Source organism: Gavia stellata, chromosome 18 (assembly GCF_030936135.1).
Source record: "Gavia stellata isolate bGavSte3 chromosome 18, bGavSte3.hap2, whole genome shotgun sequence".
NCBI classification, from domain to species: Eukaryota; Metazoa; Chordata; class Aves; order Gaviiformes; family Gaviidae; genus Gavia; species Gavia stellata.
Window position 1 is genome coordinate 15,165,882 of NC_082611.1, and position 25,428 is coordinate 15,191,309.

Genomic DNA, 25,428 nt, shown 5'->3' on the forward strand with positions numbered 1-25,428 from the left:
GAACATGAGATACTAAACCCTACTTATATCCATCTGAAGAGGAATCGAACAAAGACATTATATGGAGAACTAAGGCCAGAGAAAAATAGGGAATCAGTATTTGCAGATTTGTGTCTTATTACAGAAAAATAAGGCTAGAATAGCAGACAGGTTTTAGAGTTCTTTTGCATATTTCAGTGAAAAGACTTACTGACTGCCCAGCAACTCAGAGATTCTTTTTACAGACCTGGCACAGACCTTTTTACATTATTAAAACACAAGCATTACACAACAGAAAAGCAATGTCTGTCTTGCATTTTTGTTGTGTCCCTGCCCCCCACCCCAAAAAAAAAAAAAAGAAAAATACAAAAGAAGATGACTGATATGAAAAACCCACTGACATTTTTAGGTCAACACACTTTCATAGCATCTGTATGATATTCTGATACAACAAAAATAGTCAATCACTGCAATTTTTTGAGATACCACGAAGGCATGCTTTTCTGAAATGGCCTACTATAATGTGTTCAGTAACAATACATAACAAAATATAACAGTATTTGGTTCTTAGCATCTTTTTCAACAGTAGATGCTATCATATCATTAGAAATGACAAATGCCACTCTCTGCATAAACATGTGACACATGATTTTAAAAGTCTGCAGGTCTACAGTGCCGTCCTCCCTTCACTACCAGTATGCCTCTGAAATCAAAAAGTAACCCACATTTCAGACATAATATGCAAAAAAGAGGAAAATATATCCCCGCTGCCATCATAAAGCTGATTACAGTGACAATTGGACTGAATGTGGAACATTACAAGGTATAATATCACAAGCTTTTTAAGTCAGTTGGCAACATAATACCAAATGACACTCAGAAATCAGATTTCAAGTGTTGTCATCCCTGAAATGCATATGAAATTTTCTTGCGTATTGAAAATTTCTCTTAAAGGTATAGTTTACAGTGCAGTGCACTGGGGCACAGACTCAGAGCTGTCAGTCAGGTGTCCTTATGTTTTTCACACAGTGACTCTCAAAAATATACTGCAGATGAAAGTTCATATAAACTGCCTTCTTTCCAAATCTGCGCTTCCCTGTTGGGAACATATTCAGCAGACTTGGCTTACAGTACAGGATGTATATACTGGGCTTAATTGTGCCTAACAATCGTCTTGGCCAGTGGAAGGCATTTTCAGATGGGAAATGTGTATGAACATCTGTTACGTTTCCCTATGCCTGATTTTAACTGTTCCTTCATGGAGGAAGGCATAAAAATCAAAGCTTTCACTTCTGCAGTAAAAAGACCATGTACTCACTTCAGTCAATCCAGCACAGTACATCAGTTAAAAATGGTATTCCGAGAATCCTGCAATGGATTTATTTCATTTCCTATTATAGCAGTGTTCAAAAGGCTTGAGTGCGTTTTAACAACTTATGTCTACAAAATAAGTCACCGCAGGAGCCAGTGAAGACAGTTTCCCAGTACACATTGACCAACGCTGTAATGAAACCGATCCATCTATTTCTTTTTTTACAGAATGACTAGTTTTGAAAAATTTCTTTGAATCATCAACAATTTTAGGTAACCTTTAGAAGTATTTAGAAGTAAATCCTTACACACAACTACACAGAGACATTTCTGCAACTGCAGACTTTTTTTTCAAATGAATGGCAAACATAAGAACTGATTTGATAGGGGAAAATCGAGTAGGAAGAACAATTTGACAAAGACTGGCTGGTCTTTTAAGGAGAACTGGGCCTAATGCTAGCTGTGTTCCAGCTAACTTTAAATCCTCTTCTGTTACTAGATCCAACTAGTGATAATCCTCCGCATTCTATCTAGGTAGTAAAAATTGACATGGATACCTATGTCTTAAATGGAAAGAGAAAAGAAAGATAACATGGAAGCTAGATTTTTAATTTTATGAGTTGGTCACAGACAGGTTTAGATATTTTCAAGATTTCAAGTTTGCTTTATTCTGGTTTTAGACATTGTAAGGCCAAAAAGACAAAAAAAAAAAGGTACAGCTTTGTGTCTAGACACAAGATTTTAAAAAAAGTAATAAGCAAAAGCGTAATTTATTCCTGTGTTCCAGAAGGGGGGTGCTCCAATTACACTTAATTTCCCTTAGTGAAAGGAAAGCTTGTGCTGTCTTTTCCACGTTCATCTCAGAACAGACTCTTGCATGACTTGTCACAACAGAACATATGCTAGATGGCTCGTTCTCCTTGTTCTATCTCAGAACAAGGTAGAAAAGATTGCTGCAGTTCTTAAAGTAGCGTTCATTGGAATGGAGATCAAATAGCGAAACCATGCTCTGTAGCTTGTACCCAAATAGACAGCTTTCTAATATAGAACACTTTCCAGGTACCAGAAACTTAAAAGTTAAAAAAAAAAAGCAAGCAAGCAAACAGACCAAATAAAACAAAAGACATATTTTAACTGGGTTTCTAACTTCAGCTCATGTAACACAAGATAACTTATTAGAAGGTGAATAGGTAAAATATTCAAGTCAACTCGATACAAATAATTGTTCTATATTGAGATACACAAGCATATTTTGATATCAGTTATGTATCATTCTACTGAAAGCAATACAACTTCAAAGTTGTATCTCCTGGCATAATCTGTCCATCAGAATTTTTATTACTGATGATTATGCATGAGTCAAGAAAAAAAATAAATAAAAAAATCAGCTGAAATTCCTGATCCTTGGAAATAGCTGTATCAGATTGCTGGCTTCTAGTTAGGGAAGCCATATTAAATAATCTGCTTTTGCAGAGAATCCAAATCTTAAAAGTTTTGTCTTATTTAGGGGATGAACAAATAAATAGAACCTGTCCTAATGAAAGTTATTCTATCTATAGAAACTATTCTGTTCATACAAACGCAAATATCCTTTTGTTTATTCCACTTAAAAAAACACTGCAGAAGCTATAGCCATGAAGGCCCAGAATTATCCAGTTTCTTGCCATATTAAAACACTCCATTGAAGTGTATTATCCAACACACAAGCTAGTGACCGTAATTGTATATCATCATGTCTAAAATTCACTAAAGCTGATATTACATGCAAAAGTGAGACAGGAAAAAATTCTGTGTCTGTTTGGTATCAGATTAAATCTTTTGCTTTTTTTCTGAGCTCAGAAAGAAGCCCTGACTGTTATACAACATTGACCAAGCTGACAGAATCGCAGGTAATGTAGTATTGCCTGACTCATTCAAATTACGTTACCCACTGATTTCTGAAATAAAGGCTAGCGAGACAGAATCATGCAGACAGGAGGAGAAAATAACCACTTGTTTCTTAGTCGAACTAAAACTATTTCGATAGGCTATCCTTTCTCACTAAAAAAGTCTTTTTGGTCAATGAGAAAGACATTCTGTGTCATTGCTCCTCCTTCTGCCCCCTACAGACTCAGTCACCAGGTATTTTATGATATCTGCACTTATTAGCAAGAAACAAAGGCAGGTTAAAAGAAAATAAACTTTTGCAACAGCAATAACAAAATACTTTAAAGCTGCCTGTAGCCTCTTGAGCAAATGACAGGTTTCACAGAGAATGCATGTTGGCTACACTGCTTGATCCATGTATCAGAAGGAAAAGAAATCACAGAATCACAGAATCACTAAGGTTGGAAAAGACCTGTAAGATCATCAAGTCCAACCTGGGGAAAAAAAAAAAAAAGCCAACCACCACACAACAACAAGCCACAACACACCAAAAACCAACCCACCCAACACCACACAGCACCATGCCCATCAAGCTACATCCCACAATGCCACATCCACACGCTCCTTGAATACCTCCAGGGAGGGTGACTCTACCGCCTCCCTGGGCAGCCTGTTCCAGTGTTTCACCACTCTCTCAGTGAAGAACTTTTTCCTAATATCCAGCCTGAACCTCCCCTGGCGCAACTTGAGGCCATTTCCTCTTGTCCTGTCACTAGTCACTTGGGAGAAGAGACCAACACCCACCTCTCTGCAACCCCCTTTCAGGCAGTTGTGGAGAGCGATGAGGTCTCCCCTCAGCCTCCTCTTCTCCAGGCTGAACAACCCCAGCTCCCTCAGCCGCTCCTCATCAGACTTGTGTTCCAGACCCCTCACCAGCTTCGTCGCCCTTCTCTGGACACGCTCCAGCACCTCAATGTCTTTCTTGTAGTGAGGGGCCCAAAACTGAACACAGTATTCGAGGTGCGGCCTCACCAGCGCCGAGTACAGAGGCGTGATCACCTCCCTGCTCCTGCTGGCCACACCATTTCTGATACAAGCCAGGATGCCATCGGCCTTCTTGGCCACCTGGGCACACTGCTGGCTCATATTCAGCCGGCTGTCAATCAACACCCCCAGGTCCTTTTCTGCGGGGCAGCTTTCCAGCCACTCATCCCCAAGCCTGTAGCGTTGCCTGGGGTTGTAGTGGCCAAAGTGTAGAACCCGGCACTTGGCCTTATTGAACTTCATCCGGTTGGCCTCAGCCCATCCATCCAGCCTGTCCAGATCCCTCTGCAGAGCCTTCCTACCCTCAAGCAGATCAACACTCCCTCCCAACTTGGTGTCATCTGCAAACTTGCTGAGGGTGCACTCTATCCCCTCATCCAGATCATCAATAAAGACATTAAACAAGACCGGTCCCAAAACTGAGCCCTGGGGGACTCCGCTTGTGACCGGCCGCCAGCTGGATTTCACCCCATTCACCACAACTCTCTGGGCTCGGCCATCCAGCCAGTTTTTTACCCAGTGAAGAGTGTACCTGTCTAAACCACGGGCCGCCAGCTTCTCCAGGAGAATACTGTGGGGAACAGTGTCAAAGGCTTTGCTGAAGTCCAGGTAGACAACATCAACAGCCTGAAGTTGTATTTTCAGAGGTTTAAACACTGATAGCTGAAAATTTTTGTAAACAATGTAATACAGACCACATCCATCACTATCACCACCACCTTACATCTCCTATTAAAAGCAGTTTTGATAGAGAAGGGAAAAAAATCTTTGCAACTCTTAGACTGAAAGAGAGAAGAAATTTTAGATATACTCTCTCAAAAACAGAACAAAATACACACTCAGATGAAAAGTGATTGCAACAGTAAAACATGTTAGTCCTCCACGCACAAAGCGCTGGAAGTACAGTACGAGTAATAGGAGACCCTTATCACTTGCACAGACAGAACAACACGATCAAGCCAGAATAAATCTGCATCTAAGGTAAATCATCTACTTACTGCTTTTCAAATAGGCAATTCAGCCCATGAAAACAGAAATTATGCACTGCCTTCCACTAGATTGTAATCTAAAACCAGCTGAAACAACTATACACCACTTCAGGCAACATGGGAAGAACTAAAACCCTCTCACCATTTCTATTTCAAATGCATTATTCAAATAAAAAACTACTGAATTCCAGAAGTCTTTTTAATGTAAGGTAACACAACATATCCACAACACTTTTCAAAACTGGACTGCCAGAAAGTGAGGGTGATTTTTCAGGTAGCCTAACACACTAGCATCTACAGGTATTCTGAATATATTCACTGCTAGCACTTGCCAATACAGCACTAAACCACGGATTTTACAGACGGGTAGAGATGGAACTGTGAAGAAGTCTGTACCACTACTTTTCACAGCATATTCTAGGCAATTCTCTCACTCACCTCTAAAATAAAATGGAACTGTCTCCAGATTACCACTTTTCCAGTTGTCAGGCAAACACACCAGTTAACCAGTTATGGAAAAATCAGATGCACAGATATAATCAAAATACCTTAACAATAATATAAGCTTAAGAATGATGTACTTAAAACTACAGTAATTCCCAGCTTATTAAAGTAGTTAATCAACAGCCACCTATTTCCTACTTTTCTTCTATCCCCTTTACCACCGCACAAATAAATAAGCAAATAAAAGCAGAAGAAAAGGGTTTAGCTTAGCTGGCTGAAGTCTTTAACAATGAACGTAAGCTTAAACCCTCAGAGCTTTTCTGGTCACCATGCTAAAATAAAAGCATACTTTAAAAAAATACTGACCATATTCAGAAAAAACTTCATCTTTTTAAATTTAAGTAGTGCATGCTGTATTAAATAGTTCTATTTAGACTTTTCCAGTAGTTTACTGAAAAGTCTAAGTAATTTCAACTTTAGTAATTTTTATAATAATGCATATGAACTGCTCTTTCTCTGCTAAATGAAAATTGAGCCATGTAAACCAGCCACATAATAATTAATATAGCATCCATCATTAAAATGTCATATATTGCACTTGTGTTTTTAAAATATTTTATCACAGTCCTAACATACCAGGTATCCAGAGCAATTGCAAAGACTTTACATACCTAAAACACACAAAGCCATGAAAGACGAAGCTAATATGGAGATGTTTAACTTATTATTCTACAAAACATACTACTCATCTATGAATTGCAAAATAGTCTTTTTGATACTGCACCCAGCCACACTTCCTGACAGTAGGGCAATGGTCCCATGCCCTAGCCAGTGCAGATGCATCTTCTTCGAGTGACGCCCTACTGCCTTCACTGCTTATCTGGACACAAGGGTTCCCCCACGGGAATCAAATGACAAAGCTGGGATATGAACCAAGGGCAGGATAAGAAGTCTTTTACTAGATTGTCACTTAATCCTCTATGGCACTTTTTTTAATCTCACCTGCCAGGAGAAGCAGCATGATAGTTTTGACACAAAGTAGGCCTTTCTGCCCCCAGCATATGCAGTTGCTGGATTGCAGTACCTGCTTTGGTCCTCATGGCAGTGTAATTGTGACACACTGTGAAGCCACCAGTGCATCTTTTGTGCCAAGTCAGAAAACATCTCTCCACCCACATGAGGCATAATGCTATTTATGCATCATTTGCACTTTCATGTGATTTTCTCCTCCTACAGTTTCACCCAGGAGAAAGAAGGGAGAGGAAAAGAGACTTTATTTTTCTCATTTAAAAATGTGTTAAATCTTAGGCAATAATAATATTAATACCATTATTCTAATAAGTTTTTTAAAAGTATATTTTTTATTGGAAGATAAAACTAAGTTTGCAAGTATATTTAACATAATTTGCTACTTTTTGACATAACTGTAACTCTGAACAACTACCTTCTCTCTCTCTCCAAAAACACATGCATTCCATTTTTAATCATCTCACTTAAACATATGATCTCAGTAAGAGGAATACAAATTATCTTAATAGAATAAAACATACAATTGGAAAAATATACATGGCTGTTTATTTGAAGTGCTTCCAGAGATGTATCCACAGTATCTGCCCTTTTTTGTTTGTCCTAAGTTTCACACATTCCAGTACTCTGTTAACAAGAGGGTGTGACAAAAACAAGCAGATGATGTAAGATAGAGCTTACTAGTCAATTTAGGAGAAGAGGCTGGAAAAGGCTGCACATACACAGCATAAACTAAAATAATATACAGCACTTGAAGGTGCAGAACCCCGGAAGTCTAATAGTCCTCCACAGAGACCTGAGCTCTCTCTTGCTCAACCATGCAACACAAAACATGAAAAAAACCAAAACAGTCCCCCAAATCTCTGTGCAATACTCTACACTATTTTCATACGCATTCTTGGTGTAAATCCAGTTGGAAATCATGGGGAATCCCTAATCAGAAATACATCTACTTTCTGTAGAAATCCGTGCAAATAAATAAATTGCAATCTTACAAGCCTCTAAAATGTTAAAACAGCATAATATTTGAAAATACTTGAGGGTTGTGGCTCTCAACCTGCAACCCCATAAAAACATTTGCATAAGGAGTTTATCAAGGCGTATTTTTGAAGACAATTTCCATTAAAGTTCTGAACGTTATGTAATTACTGCTTAGAAGAGGATGATATAGATATACCTGTCAAGTGTCCTGTGCATTATTCATTTTGGATACTTAGGTTTACTCTAACAGACAAACAATAAGCATTCGAGTACCATAACCTGACTGCAGATACTGCAAATGCAGATAAAAACTTGGGGTGAGAAAGTGGTTAAACCATTTAATATTCTAGTTCACCCTCTAAGACAATAACTCAAACAATTGTTTTGTTTCTAAAATGCAGTTTTCAGATATGGCATTAGGGAGAGGGAGAGAAGGGACTAGAGAAGTATCCATATGAAGAACATTTTTCAACTGTACTTGTAAACATACCTATTTTTTTGTAGAACAATTCTTATTGCTTGATTATTTTAGACCTATGCTAATGGAGTAGCATAGGCCTGGATATATCTTTCTAAGGAAAGAAAGAAAAGAAAAAAGATTTGAAATAAGGCATCCCGAATTTTCAAAGGGCGTTTTCTTCTAATCTACCTGCTTGGATAATGCGTCCAGAGTGGCATTTTGTAATGACAGCAACTTTCCAACAAATCAATAGTTATTTAATTCCCAACAAGCTCTTGAGTCCATTAAACCTGATTACATTCACCCATTTCAGTTGGGTGCAGTTATTTTTCCTACACCGGCACTTAATCTATAACAGGAACTTATGAGAACTTTCAAAAGCAATTTCAACAACAATCAGCATAGAGTGAAAGGCACAATTTGCTTGTAATTATTTATTGGACAGGATGGCACAGGGTCTGACTGAGCTCTAGCGTCCGACCTTCACCCCCAAATTCTAATGGATATGAAGGCCTGCTTGATGTGTTCAAGTGTGCTACCGTGTCTCACTGCATAAAAAAAAAAAGCATCAGCTTGCATGTCCCAGACAACACAGTTTTTCAATACCTGATAATGGCCACTGTGCAATGCTATATTTCTATTTTAGATATGTGTCTGATATTAAGCCTAAAGTGAAGAACACAACTCACAGTCTTCGATTACTGAATGGACCTATATGGAAAAAAAACCTGTATCATGCTGTGATTACCCCTCTACGCCAGCTAACTATTGTAGTAAAGGAGCATAATGAAAATTTGCCTCTCCTCCAAAGTTAATTTGACTGATCACTAGCATAACACAGAAATGCCGTAATACACTTGTGTCTCTTTCGACCCTGCCATTTATAGGGTACACTGGTTTTTTCATTTTGTCAATGCTTGGAAATGTCACCTGAATTTTTTCGTAATGCCTTCTAATACTGTAAACAATAGAATACTTTTTGCTTAATTAGTGTCTACGTGATCTATTCAAAATCCCAAGTCTAACAGCAGAAAATTCAGTAGTACCATTTTTTGAAAAAAATAAAATCAAATCAAGGACAACACAACAACAATAACTAAAACCTAGTAATTGCCAGTTGACTTCTAAAATATAGAACTCTCACCCTGAAGCAAGATTTTACACTTTCAGGGCTCGAAATAATTAGTATGATGTGCATAAACATTCTGTGAACGCAATATATTTCTATATACACAAACCCACAACCCCTTTCTCATTCAGTGTGACGCATAACATATGAATTAATGCATATTAAACACTATTCATATTTGCTGCGCTAAAACACTTAACCTAAACACATCATGGTAAGTTACTTTGTCTTACGACCTGCCGTGGGAATGCTGACTCCCTCAGAAACCTAGAATGGATAGCAAATCCTCTGCCCTGTGGTCAACCTCGTGAAGCAAAGGCATGAATGTTAAACAGCAGACAAATCAATACAAGCAAATATAGCTCAACTACACCATTTATTCAGCCATGAGAGATGTCAATACACAGATTAGGGTGATCCATCTTTTTGATTTCCTACTGTCTTTTCACTGACTACATGAGAGCTTTTGCCTGTATTAAAAGTGTTTGCTTTCTCAACCATAAAAATTCCAATTATTACTCTAAGTGCACTAGAGTTAACTTGCTTGTTGGAAGCGGCCTTGCATTACCTGAACAAGTCCAGCGAAGTATGGTGCTGCCGGCAGAATCATTGGCACTCCATATGGATGTAGCAAAACTCCTTGAGACGACAACATGGTTTAAGTGATAGTATTACTCCCACTAAAGCTAAACACATCAATTGAAAGTTAGGGGAAAATCTATATACCAACTTCTTCCAAACTCAGAGCTAGAACCAAATAACTTCTGTCAGGGGCAAAGCCCACATCAGCTGTAAAAAAAAGAAAAAAATTGACGTCAGCAACTCTTAATGTTAAAATTTTCTTCAGAGACAACAGATAGAGACAACAGCTGCAAACCTAACTCTACCAAAAAAGGAAGGTGCTATTTTGGGACCAGCTTAAGTAACATGACTAACCAACTACTCTTTATCAGTTTAGATTTTTAAGTACTACACACATACAGATCAAATTCTGTACAGATCTACCAATTAGAATTAATTTTCCTATCAGTTCTGGCATATACACGACAACAGTTACTATTAGAAGCCATTTAAAAATAATCAGGTTTATCATGATTGAGTAAATAAATGTTTCCCTGTATTTATAAGCTGTTAAACAATATTCATGCGAGAGTTTAAACTTAGGTTTGTTGCATTGGATACATATTCTGTTTTGATTAATTATATTTTTCTTGCTTATTTTGAATATTTGAGCTAACTAATGCAAGATAACTACTTCTATTAGCATAAATTATATTTTATTGGCTTTTCTAACCTTTCACAACGTCTATGTTGTTACATTTATCATAGCTTTTTTAAAAAGAACTAATTTGACCTTTGAAGTATTTCATATCTGTTCTCCAATTAAACTTACACTCAGCGTAAGAGACAAAAGAGTGAAATTTAGGCTGTTTTCCCCCCTAAACAAAACAGATTTGCTTTTTAACATACTACTTGCAAGACATTCTCTTCCACAGCTAATCATTTTTACTTTAGACAAAACAAACTTAGTCATTAACACCTGTTTCATGTGCAATGTATCTTCTGTTGCACATATGACTAATGGCAAGAATTACAATTGAGCAAGATTTTGTTAATTCCATAAAGATTTAGTTAGGTGCTTAAAACTTCATGTTACAAGTCAAAAAAAAAAAAAAATCCTCTCCTACAGTCTTTGAATAACCAGGGTGCTTTACATCACTAGTTTCAGCTACTTGATTTTTTTTTGCAGAATTACTTGTCCAGGTAACTAATTGCAGACAAGATTTGACGTGATACTCCATTATTTAATGTCACATTTTGACCATCGTGAAAGGTTTTCAGTAATTGGCTCTCATGTATCAAGGCAGCCGTGTTACATGATTTAGAAATCTACCTTAGTAACGAGGGCCAACAGGCAGCTGCTATCAGCCTTATACCATTTCTAACTTTAGATGTTGAATTGTGACCCTGTATGATGCTCTTTTGAAAGACTGCCAATGAGGACAGCAATTGTCACATGACAAAGTGACGTTTACCTAGTTCCATCTCCTGTTACAGCATCGCTTCACTTTTCTGTTGGAGATAATGCTGTTCACACTGGTTATCCGAGTATGCTTAGCTTTAATCATATTTCTTGTTCTTTTCTTATTAAGCAACAGAACCCTGCAGTTTAATTATTAAGTGTACAGTAGGCTGGCACATTGTGGGTTCTGCCAGAAGATTTTCATAAATTACAATACAAAACCAGTTATTAAGTTTCATACAGAAATATATAAACAAAAGGTATATATGAAAAAGCGAGTTGCCATTACAACTCATTTTAAAGTATTTCATTTCTAAAAAAATGTTCATTTTAACTATTACCTATTTGTTTGGTCTAACAGAGTGAGCTGCATTTGAAGAGAAAGAAGATTTCTTTCACCTAGGAATGGAGATTATAAAATAGATTCTGCAAGCTTTACTCAAATGAGTCCAGTGGGACAACTGACATAAATAAGGATTGTTAAATTGCTCTGTAAAATACCTAGTTGTTTTTTTTTGTTTCAGCATGTATGTATTTGATAAGACGTTAGAGAAACCTAAAAAACAAGATGATTTGCACAGGGAAGCACAGGCTCAAGGGAAGCTTTTCTGTGATCTGTTTTGGGACAGGTTTTGCTTAACATTTTCATTAATTATTTTGGCACAAGACAACATGCTGATGAAATTTCCTGTTGACAAAGTTGGAAGGTACTGTCAAGACTGAGAAGAATATTACATAGAAAGAATTGCTCAACCTTACAGGCTGCATTAATAGAAACGGGATGAAATTCAATAACACAAAATTTAAGGTCATGCTTCTGCTAATAACAGAAACTTCAGTTCTAAACTCAGGAGGAAGAAAACCAGAACCTCACTGCATCTGTTTAAGGACTTTGAGCTGCTAGTGTGATACAAATATAAAAAGGCAAATTACCATTATTTCCTAATTAATTTTATTTCTCAATTAGAGGTACTTCCAATAGCATACAGTTCTCTTCCTCCACATTAAAAAAAAAAGATCAAATTCAACTACAACAGCTGTAGAGAAAGTCCTTTTTGTGTTGTTCAAGGGAATGGAGCAATTATGTTGTAACAGGAACCTAAGAAAGTTTGATTTCTTTATCCTAGCAAAACAATCTGTGAACAGAGAAGAAAACAGTAGGAGGAAGAGACTGTTTAAGCTAAGGACAATCCTGACACACTAAAAATCAAGGAAAAACTAGTTATGAATAAATTTAGGCTAAAAATATTTTTTAAAGTTATTTTTTAAAAGTATTTTGATGTTGGATAAGTGAGAGTCTAGAACAGCCTTCCAAATCCCCAGTAACAAAAAAAGATAGCTTATAAAAGAAAATTATATGATGCCAATGGTAGTGGTAGTCTGAACTCAGCAACTTACAGGAGGACCCTTCCAGTCCTTTGCAAGCAGTATAAACAGTCAAGAATAATGAAAATATCAAATGTCTAAAAAGCATTTATATTTACTACATTCCAGATTGCAATATACAAAAATAAACTTTGAAAGTAAACTGTAGTTACCTGTTTTAACGAAAGGATGCTTTGCTTGCCTCACTATAACAACATGCTTCTAAATGTATAGCTGTATGGCACTCCAAATCCAAGCTCTGACTTTCTGGTTGGGCTCTTTGATGATGTCCCATGTGTGCACCAGCTACCTAAGTTCGCACAAACCTCTGTGAATCAAAACCACAGAAGTACAATACAGCTTTACTCACATCTCCGCCCTGTGCCAAGTTCTGAACTTACGCCAACGCAACTACATCAGCTTCACCAGTTTATACCAACATACTTGTTCTCCCTCCCAGCCACACAAAAGAAATTTGTTGTAAGTTTTACAGTTCACCATTAGTTAGCATTAATGGTCACTCCTGTTCTGCAAGAATATATTGAATACATGAAATTTGACCATAAAAAGTGCTGAGGACCCAGAGAACGAGCCAGAAGAGCATTACATATGCTAATAATTCTGTTTCACTTTAGCAGGACCTCTAGCACGATTAAGGTTAAGCATGAGCCTAAATGTTTTTGCTAGGACAAAGCCAGAATGGTCAGTACTATGCACATCAATCACCTGTCTGAAGCCACTGATGGTGACAGTACTTACTTTCTGCCTACTCCAGGATTCTTACTCCCTGCAAAAAATTAGGTATGTGTGTGGAAAAGGGGAGATCGTCTGTTTTAAACACCTATACAGCTTTCACTTCCATTACATTCTAGAAAATTAAATGCTGTTAGAAAAAAAATGACATGCTAAGCCATTTTCAGTATGCTAATCGAGGGCATGTTTCTTTCAGCTGTTTCCAAACCCTTTTTTTTTCATTAAAATTTTTCCACGATTTTCTGAAACTGAAAACTGATTTTGGAAATGAAAGACACGAGAAAAGAACAAGTAAATAGATGAACACTAGTTTTATATATAAAATATAGATATACACAAATAAATTATACAATCTTATTTGTTTAATCTCTGCAGAATTTTGCTAAAAGGCAGGTATTATTTATGAAAATGAATGTGCAGTTTTAAAAATTAGCAGCAATATAAAAATTTAGTCATATTGGACTGAAAAATCCCAGGTGATACTACCTGAATGATAGCTGAGAAGCTCATACAATACACACCCTTTTTAAACTCGTTAATTAAAGACTATGTTTGCATCAATAATACAACGCATTATTTGAACTGATTAATGTAAGAGACTATAATTATTCTACACTGAAATTGACTGAATGATCAAACTTCCAAAATTTGACAGAGTAGTCCTGTTATGAACTTGCCTCCTAGAAAGAAGCTGGTTTTAAAGGCGAACAGCATAGGTTAAGCAAGCTAAGTTAGCAGTAGAAGGTCACAAAATACTTCAGTATTTCAGGCACAGCAGTCTAATGCCATAACCTTACGTTTTAGCACAGAATTGAAGCTACTGACCAGAGTGCTCTAATAATGATTTCACTGCGGACTTGCTAAAAAGTAATTTGAAATGGGAAGGAAATGGAGACTGCTGTACAGTACGGATGCACACAGCGAAAACAAAGCCAGAAGTATACCTGAAAACTGAGCTACACGTTCAGGCAGAACAAGAAAAATGAAAGTGACGCAAGAAGGGCCAAGGATGTGATCCCACCTGCATATAACACCTAAACGGCGCATTAGACAATGACCAAAATATTCCCCCAGGCAAAAGCAGATGCCTAGTTTTGCTGTGGTTCAAGGTAAAAAAGACTATAGCAACTTCCCTGGAGCAACATTGCCTGGAAAAGGTAGATCCCTGCAATGCAGTCATCAGTCAATCAGTGAGGTATGCTGTAATCAGATCCTGACAGAAGTCATCTATTTAGACCATCTTCCTGCCAAATAATTAATTCTTCTTAATGCCTGTATCTAGTTCAAAATACCACAAGCAATGGTTCTTCCAAATGCTATACAACACCAATGAACTTCAAATAATTTCTACTTCCTTCCAACGTTGGCCTACCTTTCCCATCTCACAGATCATAAATAATTTGAGTACCACTTTGGCACCCTCTTCATAGCTTATGCTATGTCATAATTGATTCCTTTAAGCTCTTCTTCAAGCCTCCCGTTTTCTGGCCACCTTTCCTATTCTCCAAATGCTCTCCATTTTCTCTTTAAGATTTCTCAGTGGTTTTCTGGTAAAGGAAAACCTAGAACTGAGAGGAGAAAGTAGTTTCCAAGTCTCCTGGTAGTTTCCATCATCCACAGCAACTGTCCCTAAAAAAGTATTACCAGATCAGTACTACGCATGCTCCGAAAGAGAAGATGAGCTGCCATTGATTAGCATTGCCTGAGATAAGTAGACCCAGGCATTAAATGAAATATTAGTAGATAGAAAAAGCTGTCCTGCATGTCTTTCCCCACCTTCCCAACCACAACTGAGGCCACTTTTATAACTACTACACTTGTCTTCCAAAGACTATTTCCACCTTTCTGCAAAACCCATTTGGGAACAAAGGCTCTTCAAGGACAACAGAAGCACTATCCAGACTTCATCTCTGTCCTCAGCTGCTGACTCTATTCCACTCTTCTAAGCAAAGCTTGAAGTACACGTAGGAGCTGTTCATGCCAAGTATCAATTCCCCAGCCAGCTCCTATTATATTTAACAGCAGAACCAAAATACAACATGGATATTTTAGTGACTTTTAAAGTAGAAAATATCACATATACAAATCCAAGATCACAGAATCACAGAATCACTAAGGTTGGAAAAGACCTGTAAGATCATCAAGTCCAACCTAAAAAAAACAAAACAAAAAAAACCAAAAAAACACCACACACACACACCAAAAACCAACCCACCCAACACCACACAGCACTATGCCCATCAAGCCACATCCCACAATGCCACATCCACACGCTCCTTGAATACCTCCAGGGAGGGTGACTCTACCACCTCCCTGGGCAGCCTGTTCCAATGTTTCACTACTCTCTCAGTAAAGAACTTTTTCCTAATATCCAGCCTGAACCTCCCCTGGCGCAACTTGAGGCCATTTCCTCTTGTCCTGTCACTCGTCACTTGGGAGAAGAGACCAACACCCACCTCTCTGCAACTGCCTTTCAGGTAGTTGTAGAGAGCGATAAGGTCTCCCCTCAGCCTCCTCTTCTCCAGACTGAACAACCCCAGCTCCCTCAGCCGCTCCTCATCAGACTTGTGTTCCAGACCCCTCACCAGCTTCGTCGCCCTTCTCTGGACACGCTCCAGCACCTCAATGTCTTTCTTGTAGTGAGGGGCCCAAAACTGAACACAGCATTCGAGGTGCGGCCTCACCAGAGCCGAGTACAGAGGCGTGATCACCTCCCTGCTCCTGCTGGCCACACCATTTCTGATACAAGCCAGGATGCCATCGGCCTTCTTGGCCACCTGGGCACACTGCTGGCTCATATTCAGCCGGCTGTCAATCAACACCCCCAGGTCCTTTTCTGCGGGGCAGCTTTCCAGCCACTCATCCCCAAGCCTGTAGCATTCCATGGGGTTGTTGTGGCCAAAGTGTAGAACCCGGCACTTGGCCTTATTGAACTTCATCTGGTTGGCCTCAGCCCGTCCATCCAGCCTGTCCAGATCCCTCTGCAGAGCCTTCCTACCCTCAAGCAGATCAACACTCCCTCCCAACTTGGTGTCATCTGCAAACTTGCTGAGGGTGCACTCTATCCCCTCATCCAGATCATCAATAAAGACATTAAACAAGACCGGTCCCAAAACTGAGCCCTGGGGGACTCCGCTTGTGACCGGCCGCCAGCTGGATTTCACCCCATTCACCACAACTCTCTGGGCTCGGCCATCCAGCCAGTTTTTTACCCAGTGAAGAGTGTACCTGTCTAAACCACGGGCCGCCAGCTTCTCCAGGAGAATACTGTGGGGAACAGTGTCAAAGGCTTTGCTGAAGTCCAGGTAGACAACATCAACAGCCTTCCCCTCATCCACTAGGCGGGTCACCTGGTCATAGAAGGAGGTCAGGTTGGTCAAGCAGGACCTGCCTTTCATGAATCCGTGCTGGCTGGGCCTGATCCCTTGGTTATCCTGCACGTGTCCCGTGAGCGCCCTCAAGATGAGCCTCTCCATAACCTTTCCCGGCACCGAGGTCAGGCTGACAGGCCTGTAGTTCCCCGGATCCTCCTTCCGACCCTTCTTGTAGATGGGTGTCACATTGGCAAGCCTCCAGTCGTCCGGGACCTCCCCCGTTAACCAGGACTGTTGATAAATGATGGAGAGCGGCTTGGCAAGCTCCTCCGCCAGCTCCCTCAGCACCCTTGGGTGGATGCCCTCAAGCCCCATAGACTTATGAGTGTCCAGGTGGCATAGCAGGTCGTTAACTGCTTCCTCCTGGATCATGGGGAGCCTATTTTGCTCTCCATCCCTGTCATCCAGCTCAGGGAGATGGATACCCTGAGGATACCTGGGGTGGCTGTTAAAGACTGAGGCAAAGAAGGCATTAAGTACCTCAGCCTTTTCCTCATCCTTCGTGACAATGTTCCCCGCCGCATCCATCTCTACTGATGTCATACTGATACAAGTATGGCAGATGCTGTTAGAGTTTGTTGAGTGTATTAAGCATCTCAGTTTACACTAGTGTATAGGGCAAGGATATAGAAACTGTTTATAATTGGGAGAGCCCACCTTTTTCAAATATGTGGAACACTGGTGGGATACAGCACATTTGATAATAACACATTTTTCTTCCGTGCTTAAAGTTTCTATTTGAAAAAATCACATTAGCTCTTAGGAGCAAATTAAAAACTAGCTGCAGTTCAAGATGAACCTAGCTGATTCTTTCAATCAGAAACCAGCAATGCTTCAGTTCCACTGAAATTCAACTTTCTAGCCTTTTTCTTTTAAATATACAATGGTGCCAAATGTAGACATTTCAAAGACAAATAAAGATAAATAATTACAGTTCTGCTGACTATGAGAGCTTCAGACAGAATCACCTCATGCAAAAACTTTGGAAGCATATTTGGGAAAAAATTTGTAGCCCTAGAAAAATCAAGGCTTTCGTATTATAGGCCAATTGGTCTTACATTATTTTAAGTGCAGTAGCTCAGCAAATGTTGGTCTCCAAGTACATGGCCAATCCTTTTTCTTTGGTTTGAGTAATTCCAAACTCTTCTTTGTTGTCAGTACTGCGTACTGATTCACCTGCTGCTCTAGTATCTCACTGGCTAAAGAACGGCCTGTTTATTTTGCGTTTCTTTTGGAATGCTCCCACAAAGATTGCTTCTCCTTTCCCTCCTTGCATTGCCCCACAACACATCCTTTTACTACCTCGGCAACGATAGGGTACTTGTCATCACCTTCAAGGGCTCACTTCAGCCCATTCCTACCCTAGCTACTAATGTGAACAACTGAAAGGTTAATTTCTTCTTCATATTGCCTTGAATATTACACTCCTTCACCTCCTAACCCCACTCAAAATGGCATCGATGCTTTCTCCTATCATTCCTTGATACCAGGTAAGAACTTCCTGTAAAGATCTATGAATGTTCTCTTTCAGCCCATAAAACCTCCTCTTGTCAGAACGCCACACAAAAACGTTGACTGGGGGATGAACTGACTGCTGAGCAGCATGACGACCAATATCTCTGTTCCTCTGCAAGTCAGCTATACATTTGTATCCATCTTAGACTGTAAATTCCTTCTGAAGAGAACTGTGTCTGGTAGAAGATGATCATCACCTATGACATTAATATGAAAGAGCACACACACTCAAAAGGTATACATCTACTTAGCTTCACTTTTTCAGGAATGTGTGAAGGCAGAGGTTTTTACATTAAAGGCTTGCCCTCTTCTACATCCTTAGAAACCCTCACTTCCTACTTAGACTAGATTGCTAGAGATTGTCTCCCGATAGCAGACAGAGCGATTTACCCTTCAGTGAGTCACGAAACACATTCACTTACATAGGCGATAAATGTATGCTAGAGAGAGGAAGCAGGTTAAAAAAAAAAGAGTTAAGGGATGCCTTTGTGACTGGACTTCCCTTTGGCTACCACAGAAACATAAGGACCTGTCATCATCCATACATATCATAGCACAAAAATGGAGAACAATCTGTGAACCACTACTCCCTGAAAAAACAAATAGCTATAGGCGCTTTTTGACTTATCTGTGCTTTCATATCAATTAGAAAGGTTCTGAATCACAACGAGATTTGTCTTTTTGTGCAAGCATTCGCATCAAAATTAAAGCAGGATAAATCTGAGAACTTCAGTTATTTAACGTGCTGGGCACTGAACCAGGAAGAAAGATAACATTAGACTATGCAAGAAGTCACACAGAAAATCACCTTCTAAAGCTACAAAAGTGGTGCAGCACACATGGTGATGCAAGCCATTTGTAGGGCAGCTCCTTCAATGAACCACTCCGTGGCCCTGTACAATTCTATTTGTGACGGGGGTTTCTCTGTTTTTCTCCTATTGTCCTGGATCACTCAGAAAAGTTAGCTGCAAAACTGGAGGAAAATACTATTGCTTTAACTACCAAGAGTTGATTTCGACATGGGTACCTTACTATTTATTCACAACACCGAAGATGTGTTGCAAAGGTCTTCACTACGTTTCTTATGTTTTAATGAGCACTGCATTGTTTTCCTTTTCTTACAGAGTTCCATACTGGCTTTTATTATATAATTCCTATCAGCTGGATAGTGTACCAAATCAGTTGTATTTTCACTGTTGGCTTCTTTGAGAACAAACTCTTTCCCACCTCCAGGCTACTTCCACTACTCTGCTCTTGAGTTTATCTGCCATCTCTTAAAAAGTTGAGATAAGCCTCCAATCTATGTGAAGTTAAGCAGTTTTGAAAGTTTTGTATGAAATGTAGAACAGACACTTTCAAGATCTCATGCTTGTTTTACATCATGCAGTTACACAGCCAAACTACTGAAAATGACATACAACTTCCAGTGGCATAAATGATAAGCAGTATCACATATACCATTATTTAAAAAAAAAAGTCAGGCTATATATATGTATTTTACAAAATATGTATTACTATCATACTTTCACATTATCTTCCTTAATCTCATTCATTTATTCTTCTCTTTTGTTTGCTGGATATAAGATGCCCAAGAAATATGTATTTTTGCACGTATTCTGCCAAGACGTAGGAGCAGGCTATAATCTTCCCCTTGGAGTACATTCATTTGCAAATACAGAGCAGCAGCAACAAAATATTTTTTTCCTTGCAAATCAGAAACAGACTGACTTCTGATCAATATCCACTCTTAATGAATCCTATTGATATACCCAAGCAATGCCATGATAGATCATCATCTGTTCCACACAGGATTTTTGCCAATACTTGAGCACGCAACCAGTCTCACTCAGTATCGGTTCATGGCCATCTTCTTGTCGACACCAACATGCATAAAACAGGATCTCAGGAATATAACAGTGTGTTCTAGAACAGACAAGCCACCTGCCTGTCACTGTCATCTATCAGGCCTTGGTTGTGTGGAGATGGTAGATAGCCACACATTTTTATTGCCAAATCTGGTCAAATGGACTTCTTTTTATTGCTGTAGTCAGGCTACTCTGACTACTGTATCACAGGAAGCTATGACTTCTTCTTGACCCCAGTTAGCCCCATTCATTATTCAAAGTACAGTTTTCATTTGCTTCCCTTGGGAACAGAACAGTATCACTGTGAGGATCTTTCAGTACAGCTTCAGCTCCTTAATACACATGGGATTTGCTGACAAGTAACAGCTACTCATTCCCCCGAGTAAAGTTCATATTAATAGGACTGCATAGTGAATCATGAGATGGTATTATATCATGCCTCCTGCCTGTATAAATACATCATTCAAGCACCCTACTATGCCAAATGCAATGGTTTGATTGCAGAAACCAGCATAGGGTAGATAACCTAAGTGAGCAGAGTGCCTTGGAGAAATAACCTATTCAAACCCCAAAATAATACAAACCCTACAGGTCTTTAAAGGGATCAGAGGGAATTTCTGTTTAGAACTGACAAGTTTCATATTCTCCAGAGACAAAATATCAAGACTTGAAAGCATTAGATGTAATGCAAGCTATAATTCAGCTCTATTCAAGATATCAGCAATAGTTTATAAGTACTGAAGTTTAGCCAAGTACTATAAGCTAGGAGCATCTGAGGCAGGCAGGATTTGGCTGAAAGCATTAGAAGGCACAGTTGACATGAAGTTTGCCTCTGAATCTGAATAATACGAGGTGAAGAAAGCTTTTTCAACTTTATTGCTACTTTATATCTGAAGTCAACTTAGGCACCACTCCTAAACTCATTCCGATGTCTTACAGGTAGCTGCTGTGCATGGCCTATCCAGCCAACAGATTACGCAGCATAGGAGTACCTGCCTTTTCCTGAGATGGGTCAGATCTCTTCTGCCCGTAGTCTGAGGGTCTGTGACTGAGGTCAGGTCAATGTGAGTAGAATTGCTCTGGGACTCTCTGCAGGCACCTTCATGTACACAGCTAGTACACAGGAAAACTACTTTGAAAGAATGAAGTTCCCTGGGTTAAGCTTCCACAAAACTTCCTGGTAAAACAGTAAATAGATCTCACCTTAAAGAATCACATCAAGTGTTTTCTTTCCTCCCCTCCCCGAAGACCTCTTAGACAATATCCTACCTATTCATTATACATTCCAGTCCTAAATAACTATTCTACCAAACAGGTGATTTTCTTCAGCAACCACTGTGGATACTGAATTCACGTGAATACTTGATTTCTAATGTTCTCTCTCACAACAACTTCCTCAGGACAATGTAAACCTGTGGGGATGATGCTACTGATCAGAATAACAGAAGAGAATAGAATAAGCACTGAAGAACAGAAAACCATAACACTGCTGTATCAATGCCAGATGGTAAGAGCCTTTCCTGTCATCAGCTTATCAAATTTTTTACTTTTGGTTAATTCCATTTCATATTAGAAGGGAATAAAGAAAGGATGGCCTTTTTAATCTCACCTTCATTTAGGTTTTAAATCGACCTTTGTCAGTGCCCTTGGAGCACACCAGCAAAGGACCAGTGTAAATTTGTGCAGAGAACAAGGACAACAGAAGAGGATCATTTCTATTTTTATTGAAATTAGTACTTTAGCTGACATTACGGTTATCAGTTGGATACGAGTAAGATTTTATTGCTGCAAGAAATAAGACAAAGAGTAAGGAGTCTCCTTCTAAGACCCGAGATGTGCCCAATTCTCCTACAGTGCAACATAGGAGGATCAGACACCAAAAATTTAACTCAAACTCTTTGACTGCGAGTATCTTACCTTTTCTCAAGATTTTTCAATAGTGATCTGTCCCTAACCAGAAGAAATGCAAGCCATGATACTGTTTAGTAAAAAAGCAAAACAGCAAAATGCATGTTACCGAACACCAGGAACAAATGAAAATAAGAACTGTAATATTCCCCTACAAGTTTTGACTTGTGTTGCTCGACGAACATGAACTGCACTGAAAGTTCATATCCTGTTGTTCCCACAGACATAACTTTTGTACTTCTGGATTATAAATGCTATTATTGGAACATCTCTCTGGTATTGCAATGACAGAAAAGTGTTACATAGCTGCTTCTACAGAACTGTCAGATTTCAGGATAATTAATGAGTCAATTTGGACTAGTGAATTCTTATAGAAATTATTTTCAAAGGTTTTTATAATTCCCTCAATTTTTTTCCTAATGATAGGTCCCCTTCACAGACTGCTTCCTTAGATGCTTGTGTAACCTAGTACTACTGCATAAGCAATGGAAGTTAACAACCTTTGTTGTTATCTACTGATCTATCTGGAAATTTGTGGTACTAGTAGAAGAGTAAAAGTAGAATTTCCTGAATTCTTATCCTCTACTGTTTAGCCCTGGTTAACTCTTTAAGGTCATACAAACAAAATGCTGAACAGTTTTGTGCTCCATAGCCCTAATTCCTTGTGAAGCTATGGAAATTACCAGTGTCCACCACTATCACAGATCAGATGTCGCCTGCTGTAACTCAGCTTCCTTCATAAATCTGTGAAAATAACTTTCCCTTAGAGTTACCATAAATCAAGTTTCAAAGTTCATTTTCCGCTAGACGTGGGCACACGCCACTTGTATAATTTTAGTGCAACTAAGCACTTAAAACTATTCTCAAGCAAAACGTACAAGAGTATGATGATGAGAGAAAAAAGCACATGAACTGTACAATGCATTAATCTTCCAGCAAAGCCAAAGAAAACAGCCTTAGTGGAAGCCAATAAACTGTGTTGATCTACCCCAGCAGAAATTCTCACCCTGGTTTTCTCTCCCATTAAAATCCATCTCTGCATTGCATACCAGAAAAAAGCCCCTGAATGCTCCATTCCCACACATGCATTTGAAGACACCTGCATGGTTTGTTTGGTTCTATACAAACACATATGTTTGTTCATAACTAGCAGTTCCTAAGAGACACACCCTGCCAAACCATTTAGCAATAAACATTATACGAAAATAAAACAAAACAAGATAAAACATAGTTCCTTCCCCCCTGTCCCCCACAGTGGGTTTCTGGAAACACCTTGAAAACAAAGTTTCCATTTGTCACAGGCTTGTGGACAGTCAAAACTGCAAGTGTAATCCTCCAAATCTATTGAGGAGCATTTACTGACACTTGAAGGAACCGATTTGAAATCCCTGTTTTACATTCACATCTTTTGCTGCTGATGCACATGGGTAGGTGAGAGGGACATTAAGAAGTATTTCTAACAAACCCTTGCACAAAAAAGTGTGGTATTTTCATTCTATGCTAAAAACTGAATGCCATTTTGCAAAATGACATTTAAACAAGGACCTGGAACATCAGTCCTACCATGAATTAACACTACATCCTTTTCTGAGTAACTATGATTAATATACCTTTTTTTTCCCTTTGAATTTAGTTCTTTATGTATATACAAAGGGTAGTTTAGTTCATGTTAAAATGATATTGAACAACTTTATTTCAATGGAAAACCTGTGTACATAAACCAACCACATTACATTAACAGCATTTCAAAGGCCTTGAACATACAAATGTAAGAAACAGCTATAGATAGCTGTAGCTCTATAATGGTATACAGCAGCAGTTCAATAGCCATGAAAATACTACAAAGTCATGTTCTTCCTTAAACATTTTCAATAGGTGCCTTTCTGCAACGATAAAAGCTACAGAAGGCCTAATTTTAGGATTTGTTCCTCATTAGTGTCTGGAAAATTTTCTTTTAGATTTTATTTTTGAGGCAAAAAACAATCACGTGCTGTGCAGTTGGAATTTTTTGGTGATTTACCTTAATCCATCCAGAGAGAGTATAGTGGACATCAGCATTACGTAAAAGAAACTTGCAACAGTTGACAGGTACATTAAAAACAAAACAAAAAAATTCAAAACAGATAATGAAACAAGCACTCTTCCAACAGGAAATCCATTTGTAGCAGAGTCAGGTTCTACAGTGTTGTCTCCCTGCTCGTACAGTACAACTTCTCTCAGCAGGGGAGTACCGAGGGTTGTTCTGCCCTGAGTGAGATCTGTGAGAGTAAAAGCACTTTGAGCGTTGCCTTCCCCAACTGATGGTCTGGCAACAGTGTAAACTCTTACTCAAAAGTAATTCAAGTTAATTAATACTTTTTCTGTAATCAGTAAGAGTTCATCAGTAGCTGCTTCAGTAATAAATGAAAGTTAATACACATTTCCAATTTTTGTCTTAGCATTCACAACCCAAGAGCATTATTTAAATATAAAATGTATACTGAAATCAATTTCATAGTGGCAAAAACAATTTAACCCATATATTATAAACTAGAAATTCACTATTAAATAAAAACTGCCTGAGATCATCACATCATTTTTAAGAGTGGCATTTATTCAACCAAAATAAAAGATCATTGTGCAAATACTAGACAACTAATTACATAAAGTACCTTTACAAAATTACATAATATGGGTGCAGCTTGTTTCCCTGTTTTCTGTTTGAAAAATAGATTGTTTAATAACCCATCAAAGCTATCTGTAAACCAAGGAAACAATAGAGCAGATGTTGTCTTGTGCCTCACAGACATAATTAAATACAATGAAACACTTACGCACCCAAATAATAGAGGACAAACAAATACAAAAATGGTACTCTATAAACATAAACCTCATTTACAGGGCACCTGTCTTATATTAATCTGTGATATTTAAACCAGTGATGAAAATGGAAGAGAAGGTATTTATCTGCCTTCAGACTACAGAACAAATTACAAACAAAAAACTCCTCTCAGTAGTAAGTAGCTTTAATTTCTGCAATACTAATTCCCACATCGTTGACTTTCCTAAGGCTAAGAGGGAACCATGTTTCTGTTGTAACAAAGCCAGGACAGGGCAGTCACACTTTCTGTAAGCAAAAGCTACGTGAATCAATGACTGAATCATCCAAATAGACTACCAACACTGCGCCTGCTGCATAATACAAAGTCTTAAGATTCCCCTGGAAAGCCAGATTCCCTTTAACTGCAAAACATGTTCACTGTAATTATTTTCTACACACATCCCCCCACACCTTTCATAAAACAGTAATGGAAAGGCAAGATTAGATTCCATAAGTATCCAACCAAATGTTTATTTTCTAGGAGAGTGTCCCATAACATTGTTTAATACTCTATTTCACATCAGAATTTGAGAGCT

At 38.6% G+C, this 25,428-nt stretch overlaps 1 protein-coding gene across 10 annotated transcripts in view; it reads right to left on the bottom strand.

The window, feature by feature from the left end:
• Positions 1-25,428, bottom strand: part of RBFOX1 (RNA binding fox-1 homolog 1) — a 1,305,306-nt gene that overhangs the window by 252,641 nt on the left and 1,027,237 nt on the right. For 4 of the 10 annotated variants that reach the window (XM_059826347.1, XM_059826344.1, XM_059826349.1 and 1 more), the window contains exon 1: positions 9,798-10,081. The exons of 4 other annotated variants lie outside the window; for them this stretch is intronic. In XM_059826347.1, coding sequence (XP_059682330.1) covers positions 9,798-9,884 — 87 coding nt within the window. In that variant the 5' untranslated portion in view covers positions 9,885-10,081. Of the gene's footprint in view, positions 1-9,682; positions 9,718-9,797; positions 10,082-12,790; positions 12,822-25,428 lie in introns of those variants that run through there. 2 more of the 10 variants (XM_059826341.1, XM_059826339.1) reach the window with 2 other exon arrangements.